The 22,035-nt window shown below is 38.2% G+C and overlaps 1 protein-coding gene across 1 annotated transcript in view; it reads right to left on the reverse strand.

The window, feature by feature from the left end:
• epha5 (EPH receptor A5) overlaps positions 1-22,035 on the reverse strand; it is a 63,822-nt gene that overhangs the window by 36,301 nt on the left and 5,486 nt on the right. Inside the window, exon 3 of the mRNA XM_085463344.1 lies at positions 13,736-14,456. Within this exon, the coding sequence (XP_085319470.1) occupies positions 13,736-14,456 (721 nt within the window). The remainder of the gene's footprint in view (positions 1-13,735; positions 14,457-22,035) is intronic.

Here is a 22,035-nt window from a genome sequence, read left to right on the forward strand (position 1 = left end):
ACACACACAGACACACACACACACACACACACACACACGCACACACGCACACGCACACATACACACACACACACGGAAACAGGCCTTTTATAAAATCTGTTTGGCATTTCGAATGCCTCACATACTGTAATTATAAGTTGGGGCTCAAGATAATGTTTTTGACACATTTATGAAGCTGGCGAAGCTTCAGGACAGGATTACATCTGGTGACATTCTCTATGCTTAACTGCCTTTGTATGGCTTGTTTCATTCAGGTGTTTAAGAAAGTTATTCCATGAGCTACATTTTTGTGTATTTTTGTTTCATGAAGCATTTTAATGTTTCAGCTTCTGTACTGATGGTTACTCCCTTACTTAATGTGCTTTGTTAGGCCAATGATGTACTACCCTCAACATGGGTGTGCGAGCCAGGGCAGTAGGACACACCTAATCTTTTTGTGAGCCTGTTACCACACACACACCTACACACTTGTGGTTGCATATAGATTTATTGCCATTGTCTGGTCTCTAGCTCTCCTTGGCTTCATCCTCCAAACCCCCATGGTCAAATCAATAAAAATGGGATGGCAGCTCATTTCACATACATAGACAAGCATATTTGTGCCCAAACAGTGAAGTAGAGTGTTGGAGAGTAGAGTCAAAGCAGAAAATAAATAAATGAAAAAAAAGAAAAGAAAAACTTCTTTAATAATTTCTGATACTACATTCAGGTATAATGCCAAGATGATGGATTATCTTTATTTATTTTTCATCTCTTTTTGATTTGGTAAGCTCTCATCATCAGGCGTGCGTGTCTGTAACTTTGTGTGCGTGTATGTGGCGCTCCCCAAAGATCACCTGTCAGTCAAACAGTATGGTGTGGGCACAGTGTGGTACTATGATGGCTCCCTACTTGGATTTCCTGTTCAACTCGTTTTGACATTCTGGATGGTTTTTTCTTTCTTTCTTCTTAATTTGTCTGTTGGCCACCGTTGTGGCCAGCTGTCACTCAAGAGAATACACACATATATGATCTCTAATTGTTGGGAAATAGTTAAACCACTCTACCATAATGAAAATCAAATAAATCATTGTTACTTTGACATTTACTGCTTATGCAAAATAAATCTATTTGTTAGCTGAAAAATAGATATATTTTTCCTATTCCACGTTTGATAGACTGATAGACTTTTGCTCCCAGTGTGGCGTCAAAGGCGAGATGATGCGCTCTGATTAAATTAAATTAATGTATGGAAATGTCTTTCCCCTGGAAGTTGTAAATGATTATGAAAATGATATAAACATTTGCAATTAAAATGTGCAAACTGGCATGAAAAAAAAATCCATTGGATGCCACTTTAATAAAAGTCAATTCTAGTTGACTAATCACTACTTGTTAAGGTATTTATTATCATTAATTCTACTTCATTTCCATTTCCATTTAGGATAAATAGATTACCCATGCTCTACATGCAAATGAACAAAGAACATGCAGAGAAATTAAGTCTATAGATGCGTTTTTTGAATTGTATGAGTACAGCTGACAACATATATCATGACTACATATCAATATCACTCTCTTCACTTAATTATGTGTTAAAGGATTTGAATGCAAAGGTTTGTGAAGGTCAGAGAAGCAAACTGGAGGTTGGAAATAGGATTAAGTGCTTAAAAAGCCACAGAGAGTAAATTTAAGAACACAGTCTAGAATCTGAGAGCAAGAAACAGCTGAGGGGCAGCCTTAAGATCCACAGTACAACTGTCTAGATAGGACTGCATAACATGCAAGCGGTCTACATTAACTTTACATGGCAGCTTGATTACTAAAGGTTTATTAAAAAATAAGTGCTATTTTTAAGTGATTTTTTTTTCACTTCATTTATTTTACATTGCATTTACTGTCTGTTTTTGACCAACTCACCTTTTGTATTTCCACAACAATAGCGAGGGACATGCAGGCAGCTGGATTCGGATGAGGTGCTTTAATAACCGAAAACACATATGTATACACACTAACAGACACACTTCCTGCAGTGAGATTAGTTATGGTCATGCCTGGCTGACTGAAATAGCTCATTCCTCATTGTGAATGCAACCTGAATAGACGGCGTTGGTGGTATTAATGTACGTGTGTACGAGTATGTGTTGCCCTTGGGCAAGCTGTCTTTCTGATGCCACGCAGCTCTTAATGCACAGAACAAAGGGTAATAGGTAATTAATATGCAATACACACTAATGTGCATTTGTGTGTGTTTGACTGTAAGGTTAATACGTAATTAATATGCATCATACACTGGCATCCCAGGCAATTAAGGATCCAGCGGTATCCGTTGATGCTTCTTAACGAACGTCCTCTTTAATTGGAAACATTTCACTGTAAACATGTTGATTTATATGACTGTCTGTCGTTTGGTGGGATTAGAGCGAGTAAGCGATTAAGGCAGAGAGAAGGAGACGTACTGAGATAAGGACTAAAATGAAAGAGAATTTAAAGTTAAGGACCACATACTGTGTCTGAACACTGGATTTAAATTCATTTATATGGGCTTAGAAAACTGTATGGATGCAAATATATTAAAAAAAAGATCTCTTATGTATAATTACATAGTATGTTAATGGATTATTACTGATCATACCAATGCATCAGATTGCTGGAGAACACTGCATACCGGACTACACAGTAAATTGTATATGTAGCTGTTGTAGTTGTTTTTACTGCAGTTATGTTGCACCACTGAACCACCAAACAGCCATAAAAAGATGAAATGAGGATGGAAACACAAATGGCTCACACCATTCTGTGACAACCACTTACGTTTCCATCTTTCCCGTCACTCTTCCAACAGCACACACAGTCAGCAGGACTGACCAAAAAGTAAACTTTGACTGAAGAAATCCAAATACTCACGAGGCTGAATTTCAATGCACTGCCTATATTGTTAGCAGATACTATTGTGAACTAATAAACCAGCTGAGGAAACACAGTAAATATCCTGTTCCTGTGTTTGTCCCACAGCAAACTACTGGCCTAACAATCATAAACACGTGTTTCAGGGTGTGCATGCATGAGATGTTTCATACCTTTATTATTTTTGTATTGCTGTGTTTGTGTGCCTCTGCTTGTGTGCATGTGCCAATGCATGCTCATATTTGTGCATGTTTCTATGTGAACACAAACAAAGAAGGATGATAATACCGTAATAATACACAATCGAGTGAATGGGGTTTTCCTTTCTGTTGGTTGACAGAGGAGGCCATTGTTCACAACTCATTTATTCTCACAATCAGACCACGAGCAGAAACCCAAAGGTCAAGCATCCAGGTCACAATAGCTTTCGAACCAAACCCAATATATTGGCTCAGTAAGTGTCTAGAGAAAAAGAGTAAATATAAGAAATGTGTGATAAATCATAATATGCTGACTGGATGTCTTGGGAAAACAATTTAACTAGCCATAAAACATACTATAGTGCCCTTTCACCATTTAGCTGACATTAATTTACTTCCAAATATTAGACTCCATCAATGGACCAACAAGCATGAAGAAAAATTGCACAGATCCACAAACTAGGTGTACAAAGGTCGGGATCTCAGTTGTACAACCATGCTCTTGCAAAAAGGGGATAGGACAGTGATATGTGACGTGTATAAAATTAGGTTGTGAATTTCTTATGACTTTTAATTCACAAATTTGCATGTATGGTATAATCCACCTGACTCAACACAAAAAATAGCATGCCTGCATTGCATCATTGCTGTAGAGCTATGATGGTTTTATAAAACGGGTGAAACTCATCACCTTTCTTAAATGCATTATGGGTAATATAGTGCCAAAATGATCAGTACTAAGCTTCCACTGGCTCGGACTCTGGAGATGGCTAGGCTTTCATGGAAAGAACCTTGCTGCTGAATGAAGCATTTTATGAATATTTCAGCAACTGCAGGAATGCGTGCGTGTGTTTCTGCGTGTCTGTGTGGGTGCATGAGCGTTTGCTCTTCCATCTTTGTGAGGACAAATGGCTGGCCCATTTTCTTCAAAGAGATTTTCTTTTAGGGGTATTGTCTGAGTGAGGATGATGCATTTGTCTGTTAGTGTAACAAATGGGATTATGCAACTTGCTATGCTGGTTATGGCTCGGGTCAGAGGTATGGTAATGACAATGAGTCAATTAAGGTCTTCACAAGTATAGATAAAACCATGTGGGTGTGTATGCATGTTAACAGGGGCAAGGGTAAAAGAGAGGAAGCTCTTCTGGGAAAGTCAGTTTACCCAACAAGCACTCAGGAAGCACTTTAGTTGTCATGACAGCATCACCACGTGGAGATGATGGGGGGAAGGGGGTGGGGAGAAAGCTGGAGAGAGAGCATGATGCAGGAGGAAAGAGTTCAATGAAAGAAGCCATTAGCAGATTCCAGTTGAGCAGGATCTAAAAGGAATAATGGTGGCTCTTTCCTTGATGAATCTAGTCAATTCATAGTTTAGGGGACGATGGTTTCCTGCCACTTGATATTTGCACTCTTTATCTTTGACTGTGATGAGGGATGGCAGAACATTTCTGTATGGGAATCTGAATACTCTAAACTCATATGACATGAATTAAAAAGACATAGATACAGGCTGGAAAGTATCTTACTTGAACTACTGGATGTTTTGGGTCCAGTGAATTCTGATCTAGTTATCAAAAATGGACAACAGAAGTTAAGAAAAATGTTGTCTGTCATCAGAATCTGGTGTAAACAACATGAAAGCACCTAAGTAAGGCCAATCCTACCATCAATGTATAAAGGGTTCTAGCTGGTGGTGGTGGATGGTGTAATGATGTGCAGGATCTTTCCTGGTTAAACTTTGGACCTGTTAGTACCAACTGAGTACAGCCTAAACGAGTATTGTTGATGACCACGTCCATCTGGTTATTACCAGTGTACTCATCTTCTGATGGCTGTTTCCAGAAGAATAACATGCCGTGTCACAAACCTCAAATAATCTCAAACTGTCTTGAACTTGAATTTCACTATATCACTATAGTGATATAGTGAAATGACCTCCACGGTCACCAGATCTTAATTAAGGATACAGCAGTGATTCATATAATTGATGTGCACCAATAAATATGCATCAGCTGCATGATGCTATCATGCCAATATAGACCAAAATCTCTGAAGGATATTTCAAGCATTTGCTTGAATTTCTGTTATGAAAAATTAAGGTAGTTTTGATGCAATAGCGGGACCAACTTAGTACAAGCAGTGTGTTGCTAGTAGCATTCCCTCTTCTCCTGTAGTTTTTTTTTCTTATAATCTTACCATTAAGAGAAAAAAAGTACTACTTGAAATGGCATGGGAGATGAAAGAAAATGTTCTCCTCTCCTTTTAGGATGTAGGTCTATGCATTACAGGGAGTGCAGAATTATTAGGCAAATGAGTATTTTGTCCACATCATCCTCTTCATGCATGTTGTCTTACTCCAAGCTGTATAGGCTTGAACGCCTACTACCAATTAAGCATATTAGGTGATGTGCATCTCTGTAATGAGAAGGGGTGTGGTCTAATGACATCAACACCCTATATCAGGTGTGCATAATTATTAGGCAACTTCCTTTCCTTTGGCAAAATGGGTCAAAAGAAGGACTTGACAGGCTCAGAAAAGTCAAAAATAGTGAGATATCTTGCAGAGGGATGCAGCAGTCTCAAAATTGCAAAGCTTCTGAAGCGTGATCATCGAACAATCAAGCGTTTCATTCAAAATAGTCAACAGGGTCGCAAGAAGCGTGTGGAAAAACCAAGGCGCAAAATAACTGCCCATGAACTGAGAAAAGTCAAGCGTGCAGCTGCCAAGATGCCACTTGCCACCAGTTTGGCCATATTTCAGAGCTGCAACATCACTGGAGTGCCCAAAAGCACAAGGTGTGCAATACTCAGAGACATGGCCAAGGTAAGAAAGGCTGAAAGACGACCACCACTGAACAAGACACACAAGCTGAAACGTCAAGACTGGGCCAAGAAATATCTCAAGACTGGTTTTTCTAAGGTTTTATGGACTGATGAAATGAGAGTGAGTCTTGATGGGCCAGATGGATGGGCCTGTGGCTGGATTGGTAAAGGGCAGAGAGCTCCAGTCCGACTCAGACGCCAGCAAGGTGGAGGTGGAGTACTGGTTTGGGCTGGTATCATCAAAGATGAGCTTGTGGGGCCTTTTCGGGTTGAGGATGGAGTCAAGCTCAACTCCCAGTCCTACTGCCAGTTTCTGGAAGACACCTTCTTCAAGCAGTGGTACAGGAAGAAGTCTGCATCCTTCAAGAAAAACATGATTTTCATGCAGGACAATGCTCCATCACACGCGTCCAAGTACTCCACAGTGTGGCTGGCAAGAAAGGGTATAAAAGAAGAAAAACTAATGACATGGCCACCTTGTTCACCTGATCTGAACCCCATTGAGAACCTGTGGTCCATCATCAAATGTGAGATTTACAAGGAGGGAAAACAGTACACTTCTCTGAACAGTGTCTGGGAGGCTGTGGTTGCTGCTGCACGCAATGTTGATGGTGAACAGATCAAAACACTGACAGAATCCATGGATGGCAGGCTTTTGAGTGTCCTTGCAAAGAAAGGTGGCTATATTGGTCGCTGATTTGTTTTTGTTTTGTTTTTGAATGTCAGAAATGTATATTTGTGAATGTGGAGATGTTATATTGGTTTCACTGGTAAAAATAAATAATTGAAATGGGTATATATTTGTTTTTTGTTAAGTTGCCTAATAATTATGCACAGTAATAGTCACCTGCACACACAGATATCCCCCTAAAATAGCTAAAACTAAAAACAAACTAAAAACTACTTCCAAAAACATTCAGCTTTGATATTAATGAGTTTTTTGGGTTCATTGAGAACATGGTTGTTGTTCAATAATAAAATTATTCCTCAAAAATACAACTTGCCTAATAATTCTGCACTCCCTGTATATAGTGGAAAAAATGTAATGTACTGAACAATTTTGAAAATACACAGAAAAAAATAAAACACTCAGAGTATTCATGTCACACTCAGATCCTTATCGGCACATGATGGTAATTCTACTAAAATGACAGATGCTTCATGATCATGTGTGTATCTCTGTGTTATGCAAGAGACTGTAATACCCTTGTCACCACAGCATCAACCACAAGCCTCACACTGTAAGTGTGAGCTGCTTGTTCACTATCCCCATAAATCCCTAGAGGGAGAAGGCAGAAAGCTTGTTCACATTACTACGCCAGTGAGACTGTTTTTGATGGCAGCATCACGACTGTGGCCAGATCAAGTTTGACATATGCTGCAGTGACGTCTGACAGGCAGGCAAACACAGAGGAACATCAGGGGAGCCATGGCACTGAAACAAAGAATCGTCAAGGGAAATCCAACTCTACCCCTGACACTTAGACAACTATCTCCAAACAAAATATTAAAAAATTTTGAGATGTATCCTGAAGATGCAATATCCTTCCAGTCACAACCAGGTTTTTTTTCTTTATTACAAGTAATTCTGTTAATTAAGGATACCAGTAGTCACACTTGTTTTAATTTGCATCCCGTATCTGCTGTCTTTCTCCTCATCCCCTCCCCCGACATCCCTTTCTCTCTCCCCCAACATTGCTGCCCGTATTGTACCTCTAAGTCTTTCTTCTTTTGTCATGTGAAATCAGTGTAGCCCAAATCCAAACATCACAAAGGCTCAATCCTGCTTCAGTCCACCTTTTTCCCCTCATTCTGAATCCAAAGCATTTAGCTCTTTTTTTTTCAACATCCAACATCCTGGTCATCCTGAATTCCCTTTTCTCCACATTGAATCTAGCCCTTATTCTATCACTGCACGCTTCTTTCAATATTTATTGCATCATTCCACTTCATCATTTTACTCTCACATATACCATTATTCCATTATTTACTTTCAATGCAGCCAACAGTCCAGTCAATCTCTAATCATTGCAGCTGTAGATGAATTTCTTCCTATATGAATTTCACTCCAAAAACAATTTATTCAAATATATTTCAGGCCTTATTCCACCATTTCAACATCTCTCATCAACAATTCAATCATGATTGTGTTTTCAAGTATGTGTCCACCATATTGGTGACTGGACTTTTGATCATCTTTCTTGGCTTTCTGTACAAGCTAAATTATACTATGGCTTACTTGTATTTTTAAAGAAAACAATACTGTTAAACACACCACACTTTTTTTGTGCTCAGTTGCAGTATCCAGATGAAATTCATAATCATGCCACACGATTCTCAACCAACCACAATTTAGTAATTCCTCGTGTTAAAAGTAACTTTTTGAAAAACTCTGTTATATTCAGAGCATCGTTTCAGTGGAATAAGTTGCCTGAGGCAATAAGAGAATTGGCTTCAATTCATAATTTTAGAAATCACCTAAAAGCCTATTTAGGCAGTTTTTAATGTATTTGTAAAAATTGTAGAGGGTAATATCACTTGTAATGGAAATTGTGTATTTTGTTTGAGTGTTTTGTTTTGGTTTTCTGCTTTTATATAATTTTTAATATTCACATGTTTACATTTCAGTATTGTAAAACTTTACTGTAGATCTAATTGTTGTAACATTTTATTTGGAGATATTTGATGGCTTGGGCCCCAGGAAGACTAGCAACCACTGTTGTGGAAGCTAATGGGGTTCCTTATAAATAAACAAATAAACAAATCTTATATAAGACTGACAGATCAATAAGTTATGCCAACATATCTACATATTTAGGTTGAGGCCGTCCAATTAGCCTCTGCAGGCCTTTGCTCTGATAGTGGTTTAGCATGGAGGCTTCTCAAACTGTTCTGATGATGTCAAACTTTCTTGGGACTTGTTCTGAAAAATAAATTCAGTTTCCATTGCCATTTCAATATGGTAATGCAGCAAGACAAGGCCATTAATGCACCAATTTAAACATTTGTTTATGTAACGTTTTCAATGTTAAACATTGTTAATGCACATCAAAAATATTTTGCTACATTGTATATTCCAATAGCCAACCGGCTCAAATGTGAGAATTTAATGCCTCCTCTTTTTTGTATGGTTACTCTCATATAAAATAGTATCTTTTGTAAACAAGACCGCAGACTCTAAGGTTGTGTAACTTTTTTGTAATTTTTGTTTTCTGACATTTTGTAGACTAAATAATTTAAATATAAATTGGGTTTATTCTTAACCCATCTGAGGGCTGAGTTGATGTAAAAAAGGAAAATGTTAATTTTACTAACCCGATTTGTGTGACATGTCCTGACAAAGCTAATATATTTGCCTTTCTATTTAGCTCTTATTTAGTTAACCCTTAATTCAAGCATTCTTCCAGTGTTTCTTTCTATTCTCTCTAGTATTCAATCAAACAGGCCTCATTTCAAAGACTAAGTCAGTCTACACCCTCTTCCTTCTTTTCTCTCTCTTCATCCATCTGCCATTTCTATCCACAGTTATCCATTCTCTATCCCCATCACCCCTGGAACAACACTCATCCATCTCTTTGTCTCCATGCCCTCACACCCTGTGGTGAGAAATCTCCAATTTATCTTGTGTCCCCTTGTTTTGCCTTCACTTCTCTCTGTACTCTTCTCATCACTCTGTCTATCCATCAAACCATCTACCCATGGATGTGCTGCCCTCCTCCCTTCAGTCCTATTAGGCTTACAAAGCTGCAGGATAGCAGCAAAAAGGCTGAATGTACATTCATATTTATTATGATATACCATATGTATGAGTATCTGACAAAATTTGTTCTTTTACAAGACATTTATTTATAGAGTGTATACATATATATATATGTATGTATTTATATGTATTTTTCATTTTTTTGTGCAGAAGCAAAACAAAAAAACTGGATTTTATGATGCACGATGATGCATAATTTAATGATATTAAGTGTGCTGTCAAACGTAGCACAAAGTTGGACAGTAGCAGAATGGAACAATAAATAAACTGCAACAAATCCAGCAGTGCATGGCCACACAGTTGCTGCTCCACAGGGATGATGCACCATTTTCATAAATCCCTAAGAGCTCAGATTCTCCTTTACATGCTACAATTGTTTGGTGACTGAGTTATTTCCACAAATAGAGATGAACTTTTGAGAGAAAAGTATATGTGTGGGTGCTGTGTGTATGTATCTCCCAGATGCAGAGTAAAGACAGTTGTGTGATGTGTTGATAGTGAAAGAGGCAGATCTTTTAAACTGAGGAAAAAAGTGAGGGAAGAGTCAAAGACAGCTGCAAGAGCAGGAGAGTGCAAATGCACTGGATAGCAGAACCTGAAAAAGAAAAAAGTAGGATGGAGAAACAATGAATGATAGGCAGTCAAAGAAGAAAAAGAAGCAGACATATGAAGGGTTTAAGAAATGCAAGAGCAAAATGACCGGGTAATGGACAAACCAAGGTACAGAGAAAGACACACACCAAAGGAGTGAGAAAAAAATGGACGTGTGAATGAGATAGAGCAAGAGAGGTGAGAAAGATAAAGACAAAAAGGAGGATGAAGAGCTGTCCATAATGAGTTTTGTCCTACATTCACAAAGGCAACATTAAATCATGCTCTACTAAGCAGCACACACACTGCCAATACAGCCAGGGTTTACACATCTTCTCACTCACTGTAGTGTCCTCTGACCTTCAATCCATTGATTCACTGTCTACACATAAAATGTAGTTTTTACCAATGAGGCATCTCTCTTTAAAAAGTGCTATTCGTTTTTAATAGCACATATCCACTGAAAGAGCATACAATTAAAATTAAGGTTCTAAAAATCCAGCTCAACAGATCTGTACAACAACCATTTCTTAGCTAGAAACTACTCCTGTGCTGTCCATAAAAAGACACCAAATATGACTTCTAGCAGTATGGAGTCCAGGAATTCTTTCAGTGTCTGAAAAACAGAAATCAACACTTTACACTCCAATGTGACTGACTGAAATACACATGAAAAAGTGTTTACTAAGGCAGAGAACACATATGGTTACAAACCTGCTACTGAGGAAACCCTGCCATGTTTCTCTCTGTAGACATTTTCAAAGGGTACGTGTCACTCTAACAGTTTCATCTGTATACAAAACTGTAAAGACGAAAAACATCCCCCTGTAGCCTAATTAATAGTGAGGAATCTTTTCTACTCACTTCACTTCAGCTTGCTGTAAATATGGACTACAATTTGCGAAAAAAAAGAGATAAATGATATTACTGCGAGCTCCCGAGATTTGTTTTTATTCCAGAAGGTAAACCTAATGGCAAAAATTTGCATATCACACAACTTCATCTCCTAAGAATTCAGAACACTCCTTGGAGCTTGGAAAGACACCATGAAAACCAGGTAAACCCTGTAACTTTGTTCTGGCACAAGAAGGCAGAAAGAAAGAGCCCGTGGAGGCAGTTAGCTGCAAGACAAGGCAGGGTCAGATTTTATTACAGTGACATCAAAATAACACCTCACAACCCTTTACAAAAGTGCACAAAGGGAGTGCTGCTTTTTGACTGTTCTCTTTATAGCTCAGTCTACACCACCGAAGTACCGTTTTAATCTTTTGTGCTGTCCAGGCAAGCTTCATGCATTTGCAAATCCCTTTGCAGTTATATGCTTGCCAAGCCATTTTGGGTGGAAACCTTTTGGAATTCATAGATTTCTTTCTTTCTTTCTTTCTTTTTTTTTTGTATTTTAATACTCTGTAATGATGTCACTGTCCTGTTACTTTAAAAAAGTCATCAAAAAAGTTTTCCTTTGTTTTGCATTTTGTTTTACTTGCAGAATGATGAATGTGAATATGCATAGCATGTAGAGAAAGTGCACAAGGCTACAGAAGTTTGGGAGCTTCCCTCCAGCATAAGGTGCAGCAAAGTACTTTGATGACAAACCCTTTGTAGCCAGGCCTCGTACCAGAGACCTTACAAGACAAAAAAAGTACAAGCTCATGTTTGGTGAGGGCCCGTTTAGCCCAAGGCTTATAATGTTTCTTTCTTAGTTTAGCATGTTAGCATGCTAATATTTGCCTATAGACGGTACTAAGGAATCAAGACTACACCACTCAGCAGATCCTGAGTCAAGTCTTCACATCATTATTTAACAATCCATCAAGTTTTTAGAACCGACTTGAATGCCAACAGCAGCATTGTTAGCATGCAAAAACACAGCTGCAGTCTGTTTAATAAACTAAAAGCGTTAGCGTGACCAACAACGAAAACAGAAGTAAATGTGCAAGTAGGTGTTAAAAATTTAAGTCCTTGAGTCAAGCATCAAAACATGTAAAATATGTTAACGAGGCACAAGAAGTCACAAAAAGTCTGCGTCATTTTTCAGCGAAACTGCTGTACTTACAGTGTACAGTAATTTTGAATATTCTCCAGGCTTCAGCTGACACAAGTGGTCAAATCAAAAGTTATCAAATGGCAGAAGTCTGTAAAGCATAATTAGCTGTGTATAATTAGGTGGCAAGCTAATGAGTGGTAATCACAGTACTGTAGAGCCATTCTTTTATCTTTTGCATGTGCATTCCAGTCAGTATTCATGCAGTAGTACACAGCAGTATAGCTTCAAAGATGATCCTTTTATTTTAATAATACTGAGACAGTAATTGGTTCTTAATATTCATGATCACAAAAATGCTGTTCTGGAACTTTTTTTTTTTTTTTGCCTTCTCAGCCTGTAACCGTAACAGTAGTCTGGCTGTCTGTACAGTCTGTGGGAGAATGACTTCAGGCAGGCCAGTGGTCTACTGACAGCTATTTCCTAATGATCTCCCCACAGATATTTCATATCTGACAAAGTGAAGCTACTGTAGAGCTACTGGAGAGATGGTTCACTTTTTTACCATTTGATTATTGAGAACTAATCAAAGCTTAGTTCTCTTTTGGTTCTGAAAGAAAAAAAACCCTACTATTAGACCTCTTTCACATATTGTCATCTGCCAATCACCCTCCTTTAACATTCAATCCAGTTTCCACATGCACATATCTAAATCAGAAAAGCTAAAGAATAAAACTTCCACATCAGTAGCTCACAAACAAATCATGTATTTAATCACTAGAGACTGGTACTTACTTGGGAGAAGACTGTGTGAAAATAAAAAGCACAAAGAGTGACCAAATCACACATTTCACTTTACTGTATCACATAGCGTCGTGCCATTGTAACGAATGTTCTCTGAAATTTCTTCTTCTTAAAGTCCACCATGCCGTTCAAAGCTACTCTCAGTTGCATAAGTGGAGTTTAGCGTGCAAATAATTGAGTAATTTAAAGGCAGCGTAGGGGAAGACTGAAGAGGTTGAAAGGAGAGAAAAATACATAGACCCTAGGTACCCATGGAAATAGCAGTTAAGGTCAGTGGTGGGAATGTTTGGGCACGAGCTGGAGCAGAACAGTATGAGAGCAGCAAAGTGCTGCAGGCCACAGGGGAATACCCTCCACTAAGCTAGAAAGAAACACTCACAGACTCACGCAGCAACAGCGTAAGAAGCACTCTTGCTAAAAGAATAAACAGATCCATGCACACACTCAAGCACACTATACTAAAAATAAACATGTGCATGGATATGAAAATACACACAGGATGAAGACAGCAACCAAAACAAACAAACATGTATGTGCACCCACAGCCCTAAAAAGGTAACAAAATAATGTGATGACTAGACAGATTAAGAAACTGGATCTTTAACTTCAATTAATCATCTTAAAAGCTGCTGATTTATTCAAAATGATCTTATTAGCTCAATTTCACAACAAACTTTACCCTCTCACCTTGACAAGATCCGTTGATTTCCTCAAATCCCGGCTGGCAAACACACTTCCCAATGGGCACCAGCCACTCTCCCTCTGTGCTGCAATGCATCCTGGGAGGCTCGTATAAAGGCAGGGAGTTATTGACACAGCGGCCCACTACCTCTACCAGCTGTGAGGCTTCTGAGCCTGGGATTGTGTCAGGGAACTCAGCCAAGCTCTTCACCAAGAATGGGCAGCGTTTGTAGAAAACCCTCACTGAGACTAAAGCAATGCAGGCCCCTAAATCCTGAAATGCCAAGTAGAAGCCTTTCCGGGTCAGAGGACCTAAATCGCGGACTTCAGTGTTAAGCTTCATCACACGATCCCCAAGGTCCAGCTCAGTGAAGCTCTCATCAGCTGCTATGGTATCAATTTTGATGTACCTGCTCTCCTTCATTGCCCTGTCTTCCTCTTCTGTCATCCTGGTACCATCTCTCATCTCTCCTTCCTCCATCTCTTCTTCGTCCCCATCTGTTTCATAGTAATACATATTAAAAGTCTCCTTGCAGGTCCCGACACCCCCTGGCAGGCTGTTGCAGTCTCTCAGGGTGAACTTGAGCTCAATAAATACCCGCTGGGCACCCTCAGTCAGGATCCAGTTGGTGTGGAGCCAGTTGTTCTGGTTTTGCTCCATCACACGGCATACTTGGTAGGTGTGGATGGGAGCATAGTTCTCGTCTACTTCCCCAATCTCCTCCCACTGAAAAAGAAAAAAACCCCCAAAATATTAGTGGAAAGACCTTGTTCCTTTCAAATGATTAAATGCTTAATATTCCCATGCACATCCTGCATTCAAAACATCACTAAAGTCAATTTTACAACATGCTTAAAGTACAGAAAAATGTTTTGATGAAATGGCTTTAAATTTGTTATATACAAGAATATTTAGTAGCTAATGCATCAATGTGTGAATATTACTTTACTATGGTCACTGCTTGAACCTCCAAAGAGTCACAACATCAATTTAATAGGTGTGTGGGGATAATCGTATTTTAAAACTCAAATTTATATCGGTAGTTTTTAGCATTCTGATTTTTTAAATTAATCCATTAACAGTTACCAACAGTCAGCCCAACTACAGTTTAGTCTTAAACTTAAACTTAATATTAATATTAATAATGTACCATCTTATTCTAAAAATGTAAGAGTGTAACACACAGTACAATATTACCAAAATGTATAAAGTATAAAACACTTTTTTTTTCAAAACCATAAGTCATCCTTAGTAACACACTTACAGTATTACATCATAACATTTTCAGTCTACTAGGACAAACTTGTCTAATTAAGCATGCTTATAATTCTACATATAACAATGAAGTAAACAGTAAATTCTAGTATGTTGCCTGTATTGTTTAAAAATGTGAAATTATACTCATACAGAGAATCTGACACCGTGGTAATACTTTAAGAATGAGCAACAGAAATGCTTTTCTGAAAGGATTAACGCTGGTGTGGAAATTTTAACGGTGTGTTTGTGTGTGTGTGCATGCATGTTAGTGTGTGTGTGTCAAGGTATAGATAGCAAAATAATCCTCATCACTTCCACCTCATTTCCTCCTACTGCAATAGAGAGAAAGGAATGAGATCGTGTTAAAGGGTACATATGCATTTACCATGAGTGAGGGGTGGCGTTCTTGTCAGCAAAAAAAAAAAAAAGAGGATTTAACCTGCACCTGTGTGTTCATCTGTAGCACCATATCTCTAAAGGAGAATGTGTGTGTCTGTGTGAATCCATTTCTGCATGTGCATATATGCAAATTACCTTGTCAGCATTCAAGTGTGTGTGAGCATATGCATCCATGCATGTGTGCGTGTGTCAGACAGCAGCATTAATTCCCTCTGCAGGTCTCGTGGGAGATGGCTATTATCTGCATCACTAGCCCTCTCTCATGACTAATATAGGCGCTTCATCATGTCACTGTAATATGGCCAGAGGGACCAGACTATGATCTGGTGTTATGGCTTAATAGCCCATATTAATCAATCCTTGCTGATCCATTGTATACAACCCTCTGTCTTTATCTTTTCGCTCTCTTCTCCCTGTCTCGTTCTCCAGCTGTCTTTTTTTTTTTACACTTTCCCTGATTAAGTGTGTCTCTTTTGTTTTGTCTCTTTTGTTTTCTGATTGTAATTATTCAGTTTCAGAATCATTTGATAATGGATGCAGACATTTAAGTATTTATAGATATTGTGTGCACACGCAGTGTGTTAATAGTCTTGCACCTTTATCTTTGTAACAAGCAATTTCACTTTTAGTCTTCCTGAAATTGTTGGAAAGCGAATCATCTTATGCGATTTACTAAAACGCTGTTTGAGGATTTAAACTTTGTTCCTGAGTTCGGCTTAGACCTAGGTCTTGATTGGTGGTTTGAGTGTATTATGCTAATGCGGGTCTTCACATATATGGAGTGCAAACTATTCAAAGATATCTGTTTTTAATTGTGTGCCAGTCCCCATCTCCACCAGACCTCAGCCCAGTCAGTCCCAGTACAGACATTAAGCCTCTTACTTGTTAGATCGCACAGATCCACAAGCCTGCTCTGAGATTTACACAGCTTAACACATACACACACACACAGATCCACACAGCGTCATTATTGGTATCCCAGCGGGGAGTTGAACAGACGACCTCCTCTCACTCTGCCTTGAACAAATTGGTTCGGCATGTGTGCTTGGAAGTGGTGTTGCCATTGTTGCAATTGGGAGTCCTCCCACTTTGTAGCTCAACTGTATTTATAGAGTTTAATTACTAATGTAAATAGGATATGATACTTGAGCTAACACTTTAAAGTGAATAATCAAACAATTATTTAGCATAACCCATTTACAAGCAAACAGCCACTAAAATGAGTAACAAAATGTTACCAAGGTTCATCCTTTGGCTTTCCAAAAAATGCCGCTGATGTAGAAACAGACTGCTCTAAGACTTTTTAGTTGCACCTACTGGAGGAACACACTTTGATCTGTGCACAGAACAGCACAGCAGTAAGGTTGCAGTTGCAGAACCACATTCATAATGTGAGGGAATGTATTGAAACAGTCAGTCTAAAAGTTAATCACACAATAAACTCACCTAATGCTAGATCTATTTCAACTTTACTTTCTTCCTTCTCAATCACTCCAGAAATAACCTCTCGATTCAGTGCATAGACCTAACTTTGTGTGCAGACTGCCTCTTCATGATGTGAAAGGGGAATGATTTTCTATCCCCACCGACAGTAAACTAGTAGATTTACCAGGTCATGTTTTTCAGAAGACTTAGACAATATCCTAGTACCTCAGAAACAACTGTGACCAATTACATCAATCAGGACAACTTTATGTTACATTGGTTTTCAATCTATTTTCACAAAGCTAATGGTAAGCTAACAACAATATATTTTGTCAAGCAGCAGGGTTTTGAGAAGCACATATATGTCATTACTTTGTCACACTAAAGCACAACTATCTGCATGACTTGGAATTTTTTTGCCAATTTGGAAAAGCTGCTATTCCTGTAGGAGTGCAAATGGTCCCAACACTCAGTCTAAAGAGATTAAGATCTCTTTCATTTGTGTGTCATTTCATCTCCACTTTGCTCCAAACTAAAAAAAAAAAACAACTCCCCTATAGGCATCCTTCTAGCTCCTCATTAGTGTGTGTGTTTAGTTTTGGGGTTTTTTGGACTGTTATATGTGTATTTTTGTGTGTCACATCTAGTCTGAAGACCCCCTGTGGTTGTGCTGAGTGCCTTTCCGGCTGCAAGTCTACAACGCTGTAACCAACTTATTATTATCACCCATTACTGCTGACCATCATGACACTGTAATAGAACTGGCCCTTTTTCTTCTTAACACTACCAGTGCCACTACTCCCCACACACACACACACACACACACACACACACACACACACACACACACACACACACACACACACACACACCTCTTCCCATCTATGGCCTCCTCTCTCATTCCCCTGATTTATTTTTTTTCACCCATGTCTATCATCGTTTTCCCTTTGTGTCCTTTATTCTTACTTTAATTATACAATCTTAAAGTCTAACAAAGTGAATGCAGGTTGCCTTCTTCCTCCTCTGACTTCTCATCTTCCAATATTTCCCTGATTTCAGTTAACCTCTCTAATTTTTTCAAACTACTTTGTCTTTCTTGCAACACTGCAACACTTATTTGGCTTCCCCATTCACTTCAACTTGTCCGCTTTCTTTTCTTTCTAACTCACCTTGTCTTCCTTTCATCTTTCTACTGTAACTGGAAAGAAAATCAGCTAAATAGTATATAATCTGCTGCACAAAACAAGCCTGCTGTAAGCTGTCATTGGGATATCATTTAGCATCTGTGCTCAGCCACAGTTCTTGAAGTCTGTTCGGTACTTTTGGCGTTAGCCTGTCTTTATCTTCGGTCAATTGAGCACAGTGAATCAGTGGATACAGCTGATGAAAAAGAGCTCTCTAACTGGCTGTTCAGCCAAGGGAATCAGTGATTACATCAATTTAGTCTGGTTTTGCTTTTTTTAAATTTCACCTCATAAATGAAACTGTATGGTAGAGTTGAATGACTCTCTGATTACCTAATCAGTGAGCAGTTAAACGTAAAAGATTAATTGTACAGTGTGTTGTTAGAAACTGAAAAGTTCTGAATCATGAACTTCAGAGTTCCAAGTACTGAAGCTGTTTATAATTTCATAAGACTGCAAAACACATAAACAAATGAAGTATTTTGTCACTATAACAAGCCAATTATAAAAGGTATCAGTAATTTTGGGTGTAATAAATATACTTAAATAGCAGTTAATTATGTCGAGGATACCACAAATATCTTGGCCAGTTTCTCTAATTATTATGTGCCAAAGTTACAGTCCTATTCAAAAGTCTGAAACCACCCCTCCTGCCTTTATATTTTGCTTCCAAGGAGTCTGAGGTTCTTGTAATTTTTTTAAAGTGGTCTTGAGCAATTGTTCTCCAGGCTTTCTGAAAGTTTTTATTTGGAAAATGGATACCTTTTCACACATTTTCAGTCCAGTTCTTGTATTTAACCACTGTCAGAGATTTTTTTTTGTTGTTGGTTTTTTTTAGCCACTTAAATCTCACCTATGAATCATTCAGGCAAAAAAGGTCCCTATCTGGAGGAATAGACCAGTGTTTTGTCCACACATAACAGATCATTTAGCAAAGAATTAACTTTAAATTCTACCTTTAGACACTTTCTTACAAGCACCCTGTTGCAAAAACACACAAATTTCTAATTTATTTAGTTAAAGCTATGAAAAATGTCAACAATAACACAGTCTGACAGGCATAAAATAGTAACAGTAAAACAAGAACTAGAGGAAACAACAGCAGATGAACAGTATTTGAAAGTCCTTAAGAAATATGGAACAAGGCCCTTCCCGGGGGTGGCTGTAGAGAAGCCATTCTTAAGGAAGGGAAACAGGGAGAAATGGTTGAAGAATGCTAAATTACAAAGGAACTGGGCTGAATTACGTAGAAATGGGTCTGATGGAGTGATGAATCCAAATTATAAAAAAATGACTCAAATCACAGTCAACACGTAAGAACGAGGTCAGAAGAGAGGTACAACAGTGAGTGTCTAACATGGTGGAAGCTCTGTCATAGTTTGAGGCTGCATTTCTGCCAGCGGTGTTGGAGATCTTGTCAAAATTGTGTGGAATTATCAACAAAGAAATATCAATTCTATCTGGAAAGCATGAGAGGACTTTTAAAATGTCCTTCAAGAACCCAGAAGAACTATTCTTGCAGACTACTTAAAGAAATTACAAGGGAACTTGCCTGAGGCTGTATTGAAGAATAAAGGTGGTCATACTAAATATTGACTTTCCAGCTCATTAGAATTGTACAAACTCTGCTTTTGCATTATATATAATGCATGTATGTTTGCACATTTCAATAAAACCCTGCACACGCTCCCCATTTTCCTAGCAAAACATAAAGAATTGGTGGCCCAAGATATTTGAACAGCACTGTGCGTGGTGGTCTTTTTTTATGTAGAGCACATAACTAGAATTTATTATATGACCCTAAACATCTAAACATAATTAATTAAACATAAAAGTCATATCCAAACTATCAGTAAATGCTCCTCCACTGGCAATAGGGAGATATACAGTTGATATCAACATTGAAAAAAAGTTCAAATGTTGATGAATCAAAACTCCTCCATGTTTAGCCTCAATTACGACAGCATTTCTTGCTCAGTCTTTTCATGTGCAAACAATTGTCAGTCTCTGGTGCTGAAAAATGAAACCAAATAGTGCAGTTTCTTCACTGGCCAGATGAGGCTTGGCCTCAAGTCAATCCTAATAGAACTTAGGGTAAAATAAGCAGAAAAAAGTAGCATGTTTACAGCCTGTTTTAAAAAGCTGTTTTGGTCTTTCCCCCATTCACATGAACACACAACACCACAACAAGTTCAATAATTGCCTTATCATCCGCTCTCTACCTATGATTACATCCCAGTGAAAATAAAGCTACTATATTTTACCTTTTAGATTTCCAATTTCCAATTGCTATTGTCCTTATTTCGGGAACTTTCTCCTCTATCAAAAATAGTTTAAGATGAAAGCATTCTGTTCTCGAGATCAAAGAAATACTGGTTTCTCATGCTTCTCATGCATATCTTCATCTGGAAAAATCCCATTTTATCGTTCTATATATCCAGTTCTCCCTACTTCTCTTTCCATATTGCCAGAATAAAGATCCAAGTCTCAATAAACAAAAATAACTCTGGGTACCAGCCAGCGAGGCCTGGTGATTTTTTTCCACTTAGACTTCCAAATTAGATTAGAAACAGCAACTTCCAGAGGTCTTTTTAAACTTCGGTTAATGTTGAGCTTGTGTATAGAGAAAAGATGTGGATAAAGAAGCGAAGAAACAACAACTCTAAACAACAAAGTTCAAGGAACTCATCGTAAACACAAACCAGCTTTTAGAAACAGGATTTTATAACACAGTATTCATGATTTTCCACTCCAAGTATCCAATTTCAAGCTACCATGTAAATCACTAGAGTGTTTCACTCTCCTACTTCAAGACATTTATCTGTTACAGTAATTATGCTGTGTTTGGTGTTACTGCATTCTCTGAAATCTGCCCAAGTTTTTCAAGGTCATCCATCACATTTTAAGACACATTTAAAGCTCTTATTTTAATCCCTTTTGTTTAAATTCAAGTTTAAAAAACTGTCAAATCTTTACTTTAAAAAAAAACAATGCCAAAGGAAGCAAAGAGAAGAGTAAGAGTCAAAGGCAAGTAGAGGACAAGAATAAGAAGAAATTGGAGATGAGGAGTCTTGCACATGTTCAGGGACATGGAAGAATGGAAGTAAAGGCAATGATGGGGATGAAGGGAAGAGGAGAAAACCAGGAATAAATCAAGCCATCTGGAACATGAGACTTAAAAAAAATCATTAAATAAATAACTTTCGTGCCTTTTCAAGTACTTATTTAGCCAAAATTTGAAGTGTGAAAGTGTGTGCTTGTGTGAAAAAAAGTCCAAGACTGCAAATAGTGTGCTGTTGTACCAACACTGAACACGTTATAATGGCCAACTGGGAAATATAGACATGTTTGGTGTGTCTTTGTTAGACAACCCCCCAAAACGAGTCGTCTTAAAAAGCAGCTGAATATAAACATAACAACTAATTAAGACATCGTTAAGGGATCCTTGGATTGTCTAATGAAGTCCTTTATTTCCTCTCTCCATCTCCCCTAAACGTAGTTATTTATGCAGCTGTACTGTTAAAAACCCGCACGCCATAATGAAATCTTCATTAATATGATTGCACATACGGCTGCTTTTGTCAGCACTATCTTTCCCATCTACATACCGCCACAGAGTGGGCTGTGATTTGAATACTCAAAGCTAAGAAAATGCTATGGTCAGCACTATTGGTACGGTGTGTATAGCTGCATCTTTTCAGAGAAGATTTGCCAGTAGGAGATTTTTAATGTGGATCAAATCGATGCACAAAACATTTCTGTTTAAATAAGCCACGGCACTGTAAACCCCCAGATGTTCCACACTTCCATTTTTCACGTAAGTATGACAGACTCAGTTGTAGCTTAATGTCTGATGTTCTAAGGTAGTATTGAAAATCGAAAAGACATTAATCATTTTTAAAGCACCATTTTTCCTCATTAAAATACACTATATGATACCATGAAATAACAATTTAGTAAGTCTAGTAAGTCATTCTCTAATTAGCCTTCACCTTGGGAATACTTGGAAATGGAAAGTCAACTCCTGGCTTGAGAATAAA

Source organism: Copadichromis virginalis, linkage group LG7, assembly GCF_057382275.1.
Source record: "Copadichromis virginalis isolate Kocher_CV1m ecotype Utaka linkage group LG7, C_Virginalis_male_GT1.1, whole genome shotgun sequence".
NCBI lineage: Eukaryota > Metazoa > Chordata > Actinopteri > Cichliformes > Cichlidae > Copadichromis > Copadichromis virginalis.